This window comes from Pimephales promelas, chromosome 19 (assembly GCF_988280905.1).
Source record: "Pimephales promelas chromosome 19, fPimPro1.hap1.1, whole genome shotgun sequence".
Taxonomy (NCBI): domain Eukaryota; kingdom Metazoa; phylum Chordata; class Actinopteri; order Cypriniformes; family Leuciscidae; genus Pimephales; species Pimephales promelas.
Window position 1 is genome coordinate 31592198 of NC_142787.1, and position 17995 is coordinate 31610192.

At 36.9% G+C, this 17995-nt stretch overlaps 3 protein-coding genes across 3 annotated transcripts in view; 1 reads left to right on the top strand and 2 right to left on the bottom strand.

The window, feature by feature from the left end:
- The window catches only part of wwc1 (WW and C2 domain containing 1), a 45589-nt gene extending 40656 nt beyond the window's left edge, over positions 1-4933 (bottom strand). Inside the window, exons 1-3 of the mRNA XM_039676771.2 lie at positions 4797-4933; positions 3780-3840; positions 2573-3567 (exon numbers count right to left, since the gene is read on the bottom strand). Of these exons, the coding sequence (XP_039532705.2) occupies positions 2573-2691 (119 nt within the window). The 5' untranslated portion in view covers positions 2692-3567; positions 3780-3840; positions 4797-4933. The remainder of the gene's footprint in view (positions 1-2572; positions 3568-3779; positions 3841-4796) is intronic.
- Positions 4934-4985: 52 nt separating this feature from the next.
- On the top strand, positions 4986-11785 carry arl10 (ARF like GTPase 10). Its single transcript, XM_039676772.2, has 4 exons — positions 4986-5123; positions 6457-6637; positions 7108-7283; positions 10636-11785. Exons 1-4 carry the CDS (start codon positions 4986-4988, stop codon positions 10783-10785), a joined length of 645 nt encoding a protein of 214 aa, XP_039532706.2. The 3' UTR covers positions 10786-11785.
- Positions 11786-15581: 3796 nt separating this feature from the next.
- nop16 (NOP16 nucleolar protein homolog (yeast)) lies at positions 15582-17721 on the bottom strand. Its single transcript, XM_039675637.2, has 5 exons — positions 17514-17721; positions 16284-16392; positions 16144-16198; positions 15948-16054; positions 15582-15861 (listed from the first exon to the last, which is right to left on the bottom strand). The coding sequence occupies exons 1-5, from the start codon at positions 17618-17620 to the stop codon at positions 15724-15726; spliced, it is 516 nt and encodes a 171-aa protein (XP_039531571.2). The 5' UTR covers positions 17621-17721; the 3' UTR covers positions 15582-15723.
- Positions 17722-17995: the final 274 nt, after the last annotated feature.

The window sequence follows — 17995 nt, forward strand, 5'->3', positions numbered from 1 at the left end:
TCAGCCAGACAAACAAGATCATTACTAATACCAACACTTTGAATGCATGTAATTACTCAACCAAAACCTCAGATTTGTTTAACAATCTCAAGCAGCACATTATCATTATTATTATTAATATTATAATTAATGAATGACTGGAGGGCGGGCTGTGAGCATTAGCCTTAAGAACGCAGTCAAATGGAGCTGATTACCAAGAAGAGCTAAACATCAGAGCTCCCTGTTGCTCAGCATAGAGAAGAGAAGCGGCGTCTGATGACAGTTTTAGGTCAGGATTGGAAATATTTGTCATTTTTAATCAGCGCCTTTGATGCACCACACTGTGCAATAACAGACCAGCCATGAGCGCAGACGTCTGTTGAGCCTCAGCTTTTGTTTCCGTGCGGTTGCTCGACCTCATGACATCGGAATAAGAGAGAGGTCCGAAAATCTGTCATCATTTATTGATTTATCTTAAATATTTCTTATTCATTTGACATTAAAATTTCACATGCATGCACAACAGCTCAAAAGTTTAGAATAATTAAGATTTTAGTTTCTGTTTTTGAAAGAAGTGTCTTGTTTTCACCAAGGCTGCATTTCAATTATCAATGTAAAAACAAGTTACATTGTGAAATATCACTAAATGTGAGAGATGTATTTTAAAATGTCATTTATTTCAGTGACAGGCCAAACTGAATTTTCAGCATCATTACTCTTCAGTCTACATGATGATGAGAACAGTTTTTTATGGAAAAGTGATTCGCTACAATTCAAAAGTTGGGGTATATATATATATTTATAAATATTTATATATATAATAGTACTTTAATTTAGCAGGGATGCATTACATTGATCTGAATTTAATTGAACCCGACTTCCTATTTTTTTTTAATGAAAAGTGATACACTAAAATTCAAAAGTTGGGTTATATATATATTTGGGCTGTCAAACGATTAATCGCGATTAATCGCATCCAAAATAAAAGTTTGTATAATTTATATTATATATAAATATAAATATTTTACATATAAATATTTTTTTTCTTAAATATACATGCATGTATGTGTATTTATATGTACAAAATAATTATACACAGTGCACGCACATATATTATGTAAACACAAACTTTTATTTTGGATGCGATTAATCATTTGACAGCCCTAATATATATATATATATATATATATATACACACATTTTAATTTAATTTAGCAGGGGTGCATTAAATTGATCTGAACTGAATTGAAAATAAAGACATTTATAACATTAAAATATTATTTCAAATAAATTATGTTCATTTAACTTTTTTTTTAATTTTCAATGAACCCCCATTATTATGAAGCAGCAAAACTATGAAGCAGCAAAAACTGTTTTCAACATTGGTAATAATCAGAAATATTTCTTGAGCATATTATAGTGATTTCTGAAGGATCATGTGACACTGAAAAATGGAGTAATTACACTGAAAATTCAGCTTTCATCACATAAATAAATTAGTTTATTAAAATAGAAAAGTTATTATTATATTATATTATTATTATTTTATGTATATTATATTATTTTTACATTTTATATTTTAAATATTTTACATTATATAAAGGCAGAAATATTATATATATATATATATATATATGTGCATGTATGTATTCTGCCTATAAAATATTAAATATAAAATAATATATTTATATACATGCATGTATTTCTAACTCCATTTATTTATACACACTGACTAACACAAAAAAACATCCTAATGTCATTCCAAACATGTATGACATACTTTCTTCTATGAAACACAAATGAAGGTATTTTTAAAATATTTCAACTGTTTTTGTCCATACAATGAAAGTCTGTGCTGTTCAAAGCAGCATTGCATACTTTCAATGTATGTATATATAAAAAAAAATGTTGTTTTTTTGTTTGTTTTTATCACACACAGAGAAATATCATCAAATATATAATATTTTTCAAAATATCTTTATTTGTATTCCAGAAGAAAGTCACTCTGGTTTGGAATGCCATGAGGGCGAGCAAAAGATGACAGAATTTAATTTGTATTTTTTGGCTCTTATACCGTGCAAACAAGTGTGGAAGGCATCAAAAAACTATTTGACCATTCTGTTAAAGTTTGCACAGCTCGGGTGCACTTTGACCCCGTCCTGCACCTTGCCTGCAATGCTCAGGAATGTGTCCCAGGTACTTGTTTACAACTTTCTGCCATCTTGATTTCCTGGCTACAGGCAAACCAGTTGCACCACACAAAGAGGACAAATATGCGGTCTGTTTGCTATCATCTTTCCATTTCTGTGCACGCTGTAAATAACTGAAAATCCAAAGGAGGGAAGGAAAAACACCCCAGTGCACATACCAAACCTCGAACATAATCTTAAGCATTCCAGCACAGATTTTGTGTTAAAGTCCAGGAAGACTTAAGTAGCACTGATCATGGGTTCAAGTGAAACAAAGCAGTAGTTCAACACTGAATTGAAGATTTAAAGAAGAACACATTCAGTGAACAAACAGTAATGGACTCAGCATGCATCTGTATACTGAAGAGTAAGCAAGTACGCATTCCCAGTTGCTCAACACATACCTATCCCTTGGGTCAATCCAACTGGTGGCTTGATTTATATGGTCTATATAATAGACTTTCCCGTCAAAATCTCGGGCCTCTTCCCAACCCTCTGGCAATGGTAACTCCTTCCTTGGCATGACCAACTAGTCTCCATGTAATTTGCTCTGTAAGTCTTCTAAGTTGATTTGAAAGCAAACCATGTGTTGCTTTGCGTGGACTAGTCCAAAAAAGTTAAACCCCACGCATAAGGAAAGTGCCATTAATTAACCACTGACAGATGTATTCCATATCATACGTGTTCCGATATCCCAGTTCAATTCGTGCAGGCGACACCGAGCATTGTTGTTAAAACGCTGTTAAATGAATGGACGAGGGCGTGATGCTCTGAATCGCGTAAGTTTGCCGCAGGAGTTGCGCTTTTGTGCTCAGAAACTGCTCGTTTCTTGTGCATTCTCGCTCATCAAACAGTCGATCCCATCCTCGCGGAGATTGATGGATGGTGAACTTGCGCGAGACGTCAAAAAACTTTCAAAGGTCGTGCGCGAGAGTTTTCCTCCGAGAAAAAGAAGTCAAAAGTCGATTTTAAAGCCCACACAATTCCCTCCGAGCAGAAAATAGAGCTAATATTCCAGTATTATCCACATATGAGCGAGTCTATGGTGGGTTTTTTTCGCTCAGTGTCTGCCCACCATGTTTTAGCGACAACTGTGCTAGCTTGTTAGCCCAAAAGCTCGCTGTATTACAGGCACCGCAAACAGTTAGTTACTCCACACAATCGTATTCCGTATCTTCGTGTTTTGCCGATGCATTCCTGTCACCTCCGCTGCATTTCGGCAATTTCTTTGAAAAAAAGTAGCGCGTTTCTTTCTCGTTTGTTTCCAAATGTTGTGTTTTCCTTTAAGTGTCTGTGTGCGGCGGTTCTCCCCCGTAGTCAAGCTCGGTCGCTATGCTGCGGTTGGAGTGGATGACGTCACACAGGTGATGGTGGCCGTAGTCCTTCTGGTAGCAGAGCACTAAACAAACATGTTATCAGGTATTTTAAGTCAAAAACTACTTCTGTACATTTTCGGTGAATTTAATATTCATAAGAGTAAATTTAATAATTCGAAATCGGCCAAAAACCGATTCAGTATTTCACAAAATGAATAAAAACTGTGAAATTCAAACTCAGAATATTATGCAAACCTGCAGTAATTAAATATGTTAAATTGCACAAATATCTCACCCAGAATGGCAGAATGGCACAGCTGAAAGGGTTGTTTGAGCGTCGCCCTCTACTGTACGAGCTGAGGAAAAGTAACACAAAAGTAATGGTACACATTACTTTACATAAAAGGTAACATAGTAACACAATCAGTTACTTGTTTAAGGAGTAATGCAAAACATAATGCATAACCTTAAAAAGTAAATTTACCTAACTCTGATGATAATGATGTGTGAGTGTAATAACATTTTATCATTTTCATGGGTAAAATGGGTTCATTTTCATTTTATCACAATCGTGTTTTTTTATTATTCAATTCACTTAATAAAACTCAAAAACCATAATTTCTTAAAATGGTGTAATTAATTAATTAATTAATTAAAATATAAAACAAATATAATTTATTTTTTGACTCAAAACTTTCTTTAAAATGATTGCTGGGAATCTATTGGGGACAGTGGTTATTTGTCATAAATGCTAAACATGCGAACCAAACTAATAGAAAATACGACTTTAAAAAAAGTTCTTTAAAAATGCAAAGTATACATTTTCCCTTATTTTGACACTCTTTATTACATAAAAAAGATGGAATAAAGAAAATAGCACAATATAAAAGTTGTAATAATGTATCATTTGATACTAGGATGATTGTTTAAAAAAAAATTTAAACTCCCTTGAAACAGAAAAGTTCAAGCAATGCAAAACAAAAGGTTAATCCGGAAGTTATGGAGGTGCATGTGAATAATTCATGTCAACACATAATATTGTCAACACAAGTTCCCCAGATTTCAACTAAACAACGCCCTCCAACGGCAAGTAGGAGATAATGCATCACTTATTAGGTAAGTTTAAACTAAAACAAATAATAAAATATTTTTTCTGTCCCATGGTTAGTTTTGTAGTCTGTTTTTGAACCAAAAATATGTTTCAATATAGGCCTACCATAGTTAAAGTGACACTGACACACACACCACATTCCAACATAAATCACGGACAGCAGAATTATTAAATTGAACTGTAAAAAAAAAAAATAATTACTTATAAAACATTTTTAAAACCAAGAAGTGAAGGTTCTCCACCCCTCGACTGAAACTGGGCGCGTGCTTTTCAAAACAATCCAGGGCGGATCACGTGCTGCACTGGAGAGAGCAAAGGCAGCAGCTCGCGCTCTGCTCACACACACACAATCACACACACTTCTCTTCAGGTCCAGGTTCAGGTGCGCTTATGGTTGTTCTGCGTCATATCTCCGTGGCGTTTAGCGCCGCGATGGCTGCGGTCGGGACCGCGCTGTTTATCGCGCTCAATGTCTTCTATAAAAGACGGGTATGGACACCAGAGTCACACTACTGCACGTTTCGAGAGGTTAGTACGACACCAAAGAAATAGTTCCTGTTTTTATGATACCGCTTGTCGCGCGTGACTGATGGAGCCAATCATCAAGGGACTTTCTGTTAATTCAACTGTACACACTGCGTATATAGCGATTGTGTGATTTTGGATTCTATTTTGAGAAGTCACAGTATCTAGATGATATAAAAGTAATTCTATTCATTTCTATTTATTTGTAATGCTTTTTAACTATAGTGTCATACCCAGCTGGCCCGAGAACAAAACAACTGTTCCAAACGAATTATTGCTTAAACATTAGGCTACTGTGTTTAGATGAGCATGAATATCAGAATTTACGTATCGTGATATAATAAATATGAACATTTTTATACTAAATAGTAATATTCAGGTCTATAAAAGCTAGATATTGATCTTGGAAGAGTAAATCTTGCTTGCAGGGGATGTTCAGTTGTTCCTTTGAGTCAAACCTAAACAGTTAAGTATATGGATTATTCATCATGAATAGACAGTGCCACTAAAACATTATGACAATGTTTAATGTAAAGTGCTGCTTGGACATGAAAGGGAAAATTATATTATTATTATTGTTAAAAACGTTTTTTCCAGTGTTGTAGTCGAGACCACCTCACTCGAGTCCGAGTCGACACCGAGACCAGAGAGAGTCGAGTCCGAGTCAAGACCGAGTCCATAGAGAGTCGAGTCCGAGTCGAGTCCGAGATCAGAGACGGTCGAGTCCGAGTCGAGACCGAGACCAGTGAGGGTTGATTACCTAATTTACTTTTATTTACTTAGAGAAATCCTTTTTTTTTTTTTTACTGAATATGATCAGTTTAGGGTAAAAAGGCCACATAGTAGGTGGTGTTAAAAGTAATTTTATTACAATTTGTCATGCGCAGTTGCGCACTAGAAAATCACCAATCACTGGGCGTGTCAATCAATTTAAAGAAATATTTTATTAACATACATTAATAATCATGAAAAATATTTTTAATTGAACTCGAGTGGACTCGGGAATAATTCCGAGTCCTAAAAAAAAAATGTTCGAGTACGAGTCAATTCCGAGTCCAAATGGACACGAGTCCATGACAAGACCAAGACCATTAAAATATGGTCTCGAGACCGAGTCCGAGTCTCCAGTACTACAACACTGGTTTTTTCCTCTCTGCAACAGCAACAGAATAGCCAAAGTAGCAGAAACGTTGTCGGTCTGCCTGTTATTACACAACTAATACCCTAATTAATGATGGCAAAGGCTTTGACTATTTGCAGAAATTGCAAAATTAATCCCTGCTTTAAATCCAGCTCATTTCCCTGCCTGCTCTTCCATGATTGTGTGTATGTTTAGGAGGAAGAGGAGGAGCGCAGTGAGAAGCAGGTGCTTGTTCTCGGGTTGGACGGCGCCGGTAAGAGCAGTGTTCTGCAGGGTCTGAGTGGAGCGGGCCACAGGACGGGCCGCCGAAAGCCCACTCGCGGCTTCAACTTCATCAGCGTACACACACCTGCGTGCCAGCTGGACTTCCTGGAAAGTACGAATTGGTGCCGGATCACCCTTTCCTCCGGCGCACCTTTGTGAAAGATAGCATATTTTAGAGAGTACTTAAAGGGATAGTTCACTTTGAAATTAATTTTTGATATGTTTTATCTTCGCTCAAGGGCGTCCAAGATGTAGGTGTCTTTGTTTCCGCAGTAGTTTCAATTTTGATATTTATTTGTCGGTCATATAATGGAGGTCTATGGTCACCACCTCAAAGAGCAGCACAGAGAAGTCCAGATTAAACATGATTTAATGACTCGTGAATGTAAGTACACATTGATGGCCTGAGTAATAAATACTGTTGATTTTCTCACACAATGTGTACTTACATTCACGAGTCATTAAATCATGTTTAATTTGGACTTCTCTGTGCATGCTCTTTAATGCGTAAAGCCTGTTCTTCTGTGTTTATGGCAGTAATAAAACATTACCGTTTATCCCTCGATCACCTTGTCTCATCAGTTGGAGGTGGTAAAGACTTGCGGATGTACTGGGTGGATTACCTGAGGAAAACACACATCTTGGTGTACGTGGTGGACTCCTCCGATCGAGGCCGGCTCCCTGAGGCCAAAGACGAGCTCCATCGCTTACTGAAAGCAGACACTGATCTTCCAGTGGTGGTCTTGGGAAACAAGCAGGTGACCAAAATCCTCAGTTCATAGTTGAACTTTAACCCTGTTTAGTGTCGGAAAGGCTTCATATTGATTTCCACTGTGTTTTTCTGTTTTTTTGCCCCTCTAGTTAAAGGGATAGTTCACCCTATTTTGAAGAAATATGTTTTGCCCGTACAATAAAACAGCTCCAAAGCTGCACTGTCAAGTCAAGTATATTTATATAGCGCTGCGCTTTTCACAATCAAAGCAGCTTCACAGTATCAATCTAAACATGATAACAATGTTCGTTTCTTAGTGGAAAAACATCCACGTTTGGTAGAGCTGATCAAGGGGATTAATGATTGGTTAATTCATTTGAATATCCCCAACTGAGCAAGCCAAAGGCAACAGTGGCAAGGAACCGAAAAAACTCCATCAGGTGACCTAATGGTGTCCTAAAAACTCCATCAGGTGACCTAAAACTCCATCAGGTGACCCAATGGTGTCCTAAAAACTCCATCAGGTGACCCAATGGTGTCCTAAAACTCCATCAAGTGACCCAATGGTGTCCTAAAAACTCCATCAGGTGACCCAATGGTATCCTAAAACTTCATCAGGTGACCTAATGGTATCCTAAAACTCCATCAGGTGACCCAATGGTGTCCTAAAAACTCCATCAGGTGACCCAATGGTATCCTAAAACTTCATCAGGTGACCTAATGGTATCCTAAAACTCCATCAGGTGACCCAATGGTGTCCTAAAACTCCATCAGGTGACCTAATGGTGTCCTAAAAACTCCATCAGGTGACCCAATGGTATCCTAAAACTCCATCAAGTGACCCAATGGTATCCTAAAACTCCATCAGGTGACCCAATGGTATCCTAAAACTCCATCAGGTGACCCAATGGTGTCCTAAAACTCCATCAGGTGACCCAATGGTGTCCTAAAACTCCATCAGGTGTCCTAAAACTCCATCAGGTGACCCAATGGTGTCCTAAAAACTCCATCAGGTGACCCAATGGTGTCCTAAAACTCCATCAGGTGACCTAATGGTGTCCTAAAAACTCCATCAGGTGACCCAATGGTATCCTAAAACTCCATCAAGTGACCCAATGGTATCCTAAAACTCCATCAGGTGACCCAATGGTGTCCTAAAACTCCATCAGGTGACCCAATGGTGTCCTAAAACTCCATCAGGTGACCCAATGGTGTCCTAAAACTCCATCAGGTGACCCAATGGTGTCCTAAAACTCCATCAAGTGACCCTAAAACTCAATCAAGTGACCTAAATGTGTCATAAAACTCCATCAGGTGACCCAATGATATCCTAAAACTCCATCAGGTGACCCAATGGTGTCCTAAAACTCCATCAAGTGACCCAATGGTGTCCTAAAACTCCATCAAGTGACCCAATGGTGTCCTAAAACTCCATCAAGTGACCCTAAAACTCCATCAAGTGACCTAAATGTGTCATAAAACTCCATCAGGTGACCCAATGGTGTCCTAAAACTCCATCAGGTGACCCAATGGTGTCCTAAAACTCCATCAAGTGTCCCAATGGTGTCCTAAAACTCCATCAAGTGACCTAATGGTGTCCTAAAACTCCATCAAGTGACCTAAATGTGTCATAAAACTCCATCAGGTGACCCAATGGTGTCCTAAAACTCCATCAGGTGACCCAATGGTGTCCTAAAACTCCATCAAGTGACCCAATGGTGTCCTAAAACTCCATCAAGTGACCCAATGGTGTCCTAAAACTCCATCAGGTGACCCAATAATATCCTAAAACTCCATCAGGTGACCCAATGGTGTCCTAAACCCCATCAGGTGACCCAATGATATCCTAAAACTCCATCAGGTGACCCAATGGTGTCCTAAAACTCCATCAAGTGACCCAACGGTGTCCTAAAACTCCATCAAGTGACCTAATGGTGTCCTAAAACTCCATCAAGTGACCCAATGGTGTCCTAAAACTCCATCAGGTGTCCTAAAACTCCATCAGGTGACCCAATGGTGTCCTAAAAACTCCATCAGGTGACCCAATGGTGTCCTAAAACTCCATCAGGTGACCCAATGGTGTCCTAAAAACTCCATCAGGTGTCCTAAAACTCCATCAGGTGACCCAATGGTGTCCTAAAAACTCCATCAGGTGACCCAATGGTGTCCTAAAACTTCATCAGGTGACCTAATGGTGTCCTAAAAACTCCATCAGGTGACCCAATGGTATCCTAAAACTCCATCAAGTGACCCAATGGTATCCTAAAACTCCATCAGGTGACCCAATGGTGTCCTAAAACTCCATCAGGTGACCCAATGGTGTCCTAAAACTCCATCAGGTGACCCAATGGTGTCCTAAAACTCCATCAGGTGACCCAATGGTGTCCTAAAACTCCATCAAGTGACCCTAAAACTCAATCAAGTGACCTAAATGTGTCATAAAACTCCATCAGGTGACCCAATGATATCCTAAAACTCCATCAGGTGACCCAATGGTGTCCTAAAACTCCATCAAGTGACCCAATGGTGTCCTAAAACTCCATCAAGTGACCCTAAAACTCCATCAAGTGACCTAAATGTGTCATAAAACTCCATCAGGTGACCCAATGGTGTCCTAAAACTCCATCAGGTGACCCAATGGTGTCCTAAAACTCCATCAGGTGACCCAATGGTGTCCTAAAACTCCATCAAGTGACCCTAAAACTCCATCAAGTGACCCAATGGTGTCCTAAAACTCCATCAAGTGACCCTAAAACTCCATCAAGTGACCTAAATGTGTCATAAAACTCCATCAGGTGACCCAATGGTGTCCTAAAACTCCATCAGGTGACCCAATGGTGTCCTAAAACTCCATCAGTTGACCCAATGGTGTCCTAAAACTCCATCAAGTGACCCTAAAACTCCATCAAGTGACCTAAATGTGTCATAAAACTCCATCAGGTGACCCAATGGTGTCCTAAAACTCCATCAGGTGACCCAATGGTGTCCTAAAACTCCATCAAGTGACCCAATGGTGTCCTAAAACTCCATCAGGTGACCCAATGGTGTCCTAAAACTCCATCAGGTGACCCAATGGAGGGAAAAAAAAACCCTTGGGAGAACCCAGGTTCAGTCGGGGGCCAGTTCTCCTCTGGCGTTTATGAACTAGAGGCCGGATTTACAGGAACTGTACGGTAAAAATGTATATCAAATGTCTCTAAACAGACTTTAAACTGAACCTGTGATCAACACTGATGGCGTTCACATGCGATTCTATAGGACCAAAGTGTTTGTTTTGTTTTCCGCTTAAGTAAGGCATATTCACTTTTGGGTGAACTATACCTTTAATAGAGTAGTAAGCTCCCTGGTTTTTGTTTCACTGTGAATCTTGACTAAAATGCTTTTTATACCCTCGCTAGGATAAGCCTGATGCTGTTAGCGTGCCGGAGCTGCGCGACGCTCTTTCCCTGAGCTCTGTGGCGGATCAGAGGAAGCTCTTCCTGCTGGAAGCACAGTCGGGATCTGACGGCCTCCAACACTTCCAGGACCTGCTTCTGACACTGGTGTGACCGCTTGTGCGATTAAAGACTAGCAAAGGGATCTTTCATAACGAGGGAGCTTTCCATGTATGGCTTTCTTCCTCGAATCGTGCGAGACGTAAGGAACGTTTCCGTCAGGATAAAGCTACTTAAGGAGTTGAACAAACACTATTTTTTCGAAATGAGTCTAATGTGGGTATTATTGCTGCTAGTTACAGTGCACAATATGAGTATATTCAGTGTCACAAAGAGTGTTTTATCTTTGCATGTGGAGTCATATTTCCAATAACAATCTTATGTATTGCTGACAAGTTCTCCTGCTTGCAACAGGAAGTATTTAGCTGGGAAACGCTATATATATATACAGTACCGGTCAAAAATAAGTTTTGGAAACATTACTATTTTTAATGTTTTTTTAAAAAAGTCTCTTATGCTCATCAAGCCTGCATTTATCTGATCATAAATAACTAGATAAAAACTAGAATTTATCCTAATTTTAATATACTTTTAATTCCTGTGAATTTTCAGCATCATCACTCCAGTCTTCAGTGTCACATGATCCTACAGAAATCACTCTAATATGATGATTTGATGCTTAGTTATTAAGTTATGTTGTAAATTATTGGAAATCACTGCAATAATTATCCAATCATTGACTCTTAAGTATTAGCCTATGGAAATCCAAACACTGTTTTTTTGTTTTTGTTTGGCCATGATGTGTATATATGAATGAATGTGTATATATAAATATCTGTCTGCATATATGTATATATGTGTATATAATGAATTGTCTGATTTAAATACAAATTAATTTAAAAATAAGTTTATACTTCAGGACAAATTATTATTTATTTATTTTATTGATATGAGAATTTAGGGCATGTCTGTAATTACAGATAATTACGTCTGTAATTATCATGGCAATAATGCCACAATGGAAAAAAACATTGTTTAAAGAGAAATCTTTTTTTTTTTTTTTTGCTGAAATAGGGACATTCCAGTAGTGATTAAAACTAATCCTTGAACGCTTTTTTGCCCCCAGCGTTTCAGATTGTGCTGTTGATGGTGGATACCTCAGATAATTCTCTTTTCATAACTGTGATTCGAGATGTTGTGTTGAGTTTGCACAGCTGTTCAAAAGCAAGGCCTCTTCACTGTGAAATCAATACAGTCAGGTTATGCAAGTGGTTTGAATTAGCATCAACAAGAGCTAGTGGTATGAAAGAACAACTATATGAAAAGTCTCTTGAAATACAGCTCATTTACCCCATATTAATTGCAAATTACTTACGGAAACTCCTACCCTGAAGATACATGGACAAATAAAATGCCCCATGAATGTAATAAAAGTCAGTTTTGTAATGAAAATGCAGTGCAATTATAGTCCTGTGAGGATTTTGAGTCAAGATTTTTTATTTTAACTCATTCACAACCATGCTATGCAGCACGTGACATAAAATAAAGCGACAAGTGTCTCTCGGAGAAAACATGTACAAAATGTAACATTCAACGTCATTTTGGCAATGTACTGCATTAAATAATTGACATTATTTATCCTAATGTTGGTGTAATCAATTTTGCGGTCACATTCGCCATTTTTCAGTGAAATATTACAGGCAAAATCCTGTAATTTCAATAGAAATCTGTGTGATTGATTAAAGGACGAAACATTTCCCCATGCACATTTGACATTTCCAGGTTTCTCAGAAGCGGAAGTCGTCATAATAGTTGGGTAAACTTCTATAGCGGTGAATATGTATGGAGGCGTATTGCATTCACTTGAAGAAAAAAAAATCTACTCTGTTTTTCTGAATTAACGAGTTAATTTTTCATGAGAAAAAAATATTTTGCTCTGTTTTTCTGAATTAATGAGTTAATTTTTCATGGATTTTTTTTTTTGCTCTGTTTTTATGAATTAACTAATTAATTCAAAAAAACAGAGCAAAAAAATTTCTCATGAAAAATTAACTCATTAATTCAGAAAAACAGCAAAAACTTTTTTTCTCATGAAAAATGAACTCATTAATTCAGAAAAACAGAGCAAAAAAATTCTCATGAAAAATTAACTCGTTAATTCAGAAAAACAGAGCAATTTTTTTTCTCATGAAAAATCAACTCATTAATTCAGAAAAACAGCAAAAAAAAAATTTCTCATGAAAAATTAACTCGTTAATTCAGAAAAACAGAGTAGATTTTTCTTCAAGTGAATGCAATATGCCTCCGTAAATATGAGACTACATTAAATATATTTTCCACAATAGGGGAACTTTTAAAACGGGGGAAAATATATAGAGATTGGCAGTCAGACGAGAACGGCGTCAAAAAGCATTACAAACTAGTGGTATTTAGATTTTTTTGTAATTTGATGCAAAAGTAATATAATAGAAAGTATAGTGTTTCAAATGTACATACAGCAATGTACTTATATATTTAATGAAAATATTAAAAATACACTTTGCAGGATTTACAATGCTGGTGACAAGTTAAAACGCCGGCTTGTGAGCCAATTTCTGTGATAAAGTTTGTTCTCTTGAACATATGGAAACTACTTTATTGCCAAATGTTACAACTGTTTACACAAGATAAATCCATACCTTTGGATGGAAACATAGTTACTGAAGACTGGCGTAATAATGCTGAAAATTCAGCTTTGATCAAAGGAATAAGTGACATTTTACAATATATTAATTTAGGAAACAGTTATTTTAAAATGTAAAAATATTCCATAATATTGCTATTTTTTTACTGTATTTTCAATTGAATAAATGCAGCCTTGGTGAGCAGAAGACTTTTAACTCTTTCCCCGCCAAACACGGAATTTTCCGTGTTTAATGAAAAAACGCATCTGCGCCAAACACGGAATTTTCCGGGTATCCGTGTTTTAGGTGGTATACGGTAAGGAAGACCCGCGCGCATGTCCTGAATGATTGCGCAACTCTTTAATCAGAGAAACAGATCGCAATCGTCTCAAACAGTGGAGTAGTGAGAATGTATCAGACAGACAATGCAGAGGTATATGGCTGAAGTACTGGAGGTTAATGGACTCGGAGTCCGATCACTCTTTATTTGATAATTCTGAATCTGATCGGGACGAAGTAGTCAGTGAGAGAGATGCACATGTTCATGCTAGCCATGGACGTGCCGCAGATAGATCGTATAATATTATGACACTATAATATGTATGTGTGTGTGCAGGCATTTATGTGTGGCTGTCTAAATATGAAGGTGTAATTGTCAAATTATTTCTCTCTTTGTGCACATTTACCACATTGTAATATGTATTTGTGTGTGTGTGTGTGTGTGTGTGTGTGTGTGTGTGTGTGTGTGTGTGTGTGTGTGTGTGTGTGTGTGTGTAGGCCTGTTTATTGTAATTCCAATTATTCATTATTCACAGGTAGAACACAGAGAGGCAGAAGTTTTATTGCAAAAGTTACATTTCCCTTACATCCTGGGAAATTTGATATATTTTACATTTATTTTATGTTTTTAATTTATTTTGGAAAGTTTTATATATGAAGGAAACAACATCTGAATGTATTCTGCTTTTAAATGCACTTGTTTGATAAAAATACCTTTTTCTCAGTTTTTTGTCCAAAATGTTGTGTTTTTGACAAAACCTACCTCTGTTCAAGAGGCAATAAAAAAAGGACAGATGAAGATAAAATAAAAACGTTTTTTTTGCCTAAAAGCAGAGGCTCAGATCTTTATTTTTATATATATCATCTTCATATATTCATGGAAGAAAATATTCAGCGGGGGCATTCAAATTTAGCGAAAATCGTCAAAAACCCTGGCGGTGGCTGGCAACTTTTTTTTAAAACGCTGGCGGGGAAAGAGTTAAAAGACATTAAAAATACTATCCCGAAACTTTTTAATGGTAGTGTATGAACACAACAAAGCTCTTTAAAAAACCCTCTAAATTATTTCAATATGGCTGAACATACCCCAGATTTTTCCTTCATGTCGCACTGTCCCAGATTGTTGTTTTCAATCCTATGCATTTGCCAAAACACACAAGACATACCCATTAAAAAAGTCAGAATGAATTGTAATTTATGAGTTTATACATGTCTGCATTTCACTCCACAACATACAATTACAAATGCAAAGCTTATATACATCTACAAATACAAACAATTAAAGGTTTACATGTTCTTGAAGATGCCATAGTAGACAGTAACTGTTCCTTAGAGGTCTTCAACACCGCTTCCACAGTCCTGCAGAGTTTAGCTCTTTAAACAAGCACACCGAAACCAGCCAATCACACTCTTCAGGATCCCTTAAAGGGATAGTTCACTTTGAAATTAATTTTTGGTATGTTTCATCTTACCTCAAGGGCATCCAAAATGTAGGTGTCTTTGTTTCCGCAGTAGTTTCAATTTTGATATTTTTAGGTCAGTCATATAATGGAGGTCTATGGTCACCACCTCAAAGAGCAGCACAGAGAAGTCCAAATTAAACATGATTTAATGACTCGTAAATGTAAGTACACATTGATGGCCTAAGACACGAAACGAGCGGTTTGTGTGAGAAAACCAACAGTATTTATATCGTTTTTACCCACAAAGCACCTGCACCCTCAGATCACTTGTGAATACAAGAGGTAAAAACATTATAAATACTGTTGGTTTTCTCACACAAACCGCTCGTTTCGTGTCTTAGGCCATCAATGTGTACTTACATTAACGAGTCATTAAATTATGTTTAATCTGGACTTCTCTGTTCATGCTCTTTGAGGTGGTGACCATAGACCTCCATTATATGACTGACACACAAGAACGCTTTAACCTAAAAATATCAAAATTGAAACTACTGCGAAAAACAAAGACACCTACATCTTGGATGCCCTTGAGGTAAAATAAAACATACCAAAAATTAATTTCAAAGTGAACTATCCCTTTAAAAAAATAATAAAAATCACAAGCAGGTTGGATATAAACTTTGCAGGACAGTGTCTCCACACTGACATCACGTAGACTTCTGAGATTGCAGAGACGCAATGAACGCGGCATACTCGTCAGGATGACACCGTTTGAATAATTCCACTTTCCGCTTGATCTGCTTCGGCGTGTCCTGGTAGTAATTCTTCTCGTCCCGTGCCATCGCCTGAAACGTCAATAAAGCATAATCAGTAAAGAGTGTTACTTGTGCACAAAAAGGATCATGGATATATATATACGGCTCTCTTTGACCTTGTAATCCTCATTGTGTTCCTTCACCATGTGTTGAACATATTCAATCATGTCGGTGGAGCACGTGGTTCTGTCTTTCCCACGGAGACTGGCCTCGGCCTCCATTTCTGCAGGCGAGATTCAGAAACCAAATCATATCGGCAGTGCATGAACATATTACAACATCTCATTCTTAAGCGCTGGTTTCGAAACGTACCTTTAATGACATAGGGTTTCAACACAACTGCCTCCATTGGGTCACTTTTCATGTCCTGAAACATCAGATTAAAGCGATTGGTCGTCGCGATCAGGCGGTATTTGTAGAAACACACTGTAACCGTGATTCAAGCTACTTGCCTTTTTAGGTTTGATAGGAAGCATGCCCTTGGTCCCAGCTGACAGCCCCATGTCTTGAAGATTTTGCTTCACTGTTTTGTGTTCATCCCAAGCTTTGCGTATCTGAGGACTTGTTAGATAACCCGTTTCATTTTTATAACATTGTAGAGTAAAAGTCAACGACAGATGTTTCAAATGACAGCACCCTTGTGAAAAGACTAACCCTTGAGCATCCTGAAGGACATTTATGTCTTTTTCCTGTTTTTTTTTAATTGGAATTTTAATTTCGTCCTCCTTTAATAAATCTATTTTACACTAGGTACACAATAGTTGCATTCAGAACCTTAAATGAGTAGTTAACTTAAAAAACAAAAAAAAAAAACACTTTTGCTGATAATTTACTCACCCCCATATAGATATCAACTTTTGTTTCGATGTATGGCTTTGATTTTTAAACAGCTATAAAGAGTTCAGATGCAAAAGTGCCATTTGAAATTTCCTTGTATGATCATTTTTATCAAGCCTGTATTTTTAAGTTCAGTAATTTCACTCAAATGACAATTAATAGGTCATCTTCATTGTCATTTAAGTGAAATTACTGAACTTTAATATACAAGCTTGATAAAAATGATCATTCTAGAAGAAAATTTCTCTTCATATCTTCATATATTTGTTATTAAATATATATTTCATATAAAATTCAACAATAATATGCCACAGGTTCTCTTTAAAATGAAGTCTGTGCTCAAAAAAATGACCATTTTTTGAGGACCTCGGAGTAACTGTTTTAAATTGACCCACAAAGGATTAAAAAATAAAATTCTTAAAGAATTCAGCTAAATGACTGCAATGTTTTCGGACAATTAATCTCAAGTTAACTGTAATTAAATTAAAATGTGTTAACTCAATTAAATGCAACAAAACATGCAAAAATACATCTTTATGTAATAATTACTTGTACTGAACTATGGCTAAAGTGTACCATACAGCTAAATGTACTGACATGCATCAATGGTTAACTACTGTTTTAGTTTAATGTCACTTCTATTGAAACTTTTGTGTCATGTATTTAATGTCAGTGCCATTGTTTTGTCTCGTTTTTTTTATTTCTAAGGCATGTTTATAAAAGCTACCTACATGTCCTAAATATAACTAAAGCCTAATATAAGCCCTTTATGTGAAACCAGGCCAATAACTTAAAAAACAACAACATTTTAACAAGATAGCCATTTAGCATGTCCCTGAACATACCATTCAATTAGCGGTTTATCCTTTCTTCTTAGCTTCCTTTTCAGGTTCTTCTTGTTTTTATTGTAATCGAACGTGTTACGTTTACTATTTTTCTTGAGTTTACCCATAATTGTAAATTAAAACACCAGTCAACAACTGTCTTTACACTGCAACACGCGTGTTTGAGGAACGCGGAAGTAACCACTTCTTCTCCAAAGGGGAAACGCATCGAGATGGTTCCATAGCGCCACCTGCCGTCAAAGATGGAGACACGAGCTTTGCTTCATATAGAGTGATTGTGTTATCAAATTTTTCATTCTGTTATCGCGAATAGAGAAGAGTGAGGATATGGAAGACTCTATTACTATTATTATATTGTTATTATAATAATTATTATTATATTAGAAAAAAATCGCTTTTAAATAATTAGGTATAGCCTAACCGATTACCTCTAGATGGAGATATAAACTAAGCTTTGCAAAACGCACAAGTACGAGTGCATT

Bases quoted from the DNA above. Each gene is read 5' to 3' on its own strand.
- arl10 (XM_039676772.2), top strand. From the start codon at position 4,986: ATGGTTGTTCTGCGTCATATCTCCGTGGCGTTTAGCGCCGCGATGGCT. The intron at 5,124-6,456 runs GTTAGTACGACA...GTGTATGTTTAG, and splicing joins ACTACTGCACGTTTCGAGAG to GAGGAAGAGGAGGAGCGCAG. The intron at 6,638-7,107 runs GTACGAATTGGT...TTGTCTCATCAG, and splicing joins CCAGCTGGACTTCCTGGAAA to TTGGAGGTGGTAAAGACTTG.
- nop16 (XM_039675637.2), bottom strand. From the start codon at position 17,620: ATGGGTAAACTCAAGAAAAATAGTAAACGTAACACGTTCGATTACAAT. The intron at 16,393-17,513 runs GTATGTTCAGGG...TTATCTAACAAG, and splicing joins GATAAACCGCTAATTGAATG to TCCTCAGATACGCAAAGCTT. The intron at 16,199-16,283 runs GCAAGTAGCTTG...CTGATGTTTCAG, and splicing joins TTCCTATCAAACCTAAAAAG to GACATGAAAAGTGACCCAAT.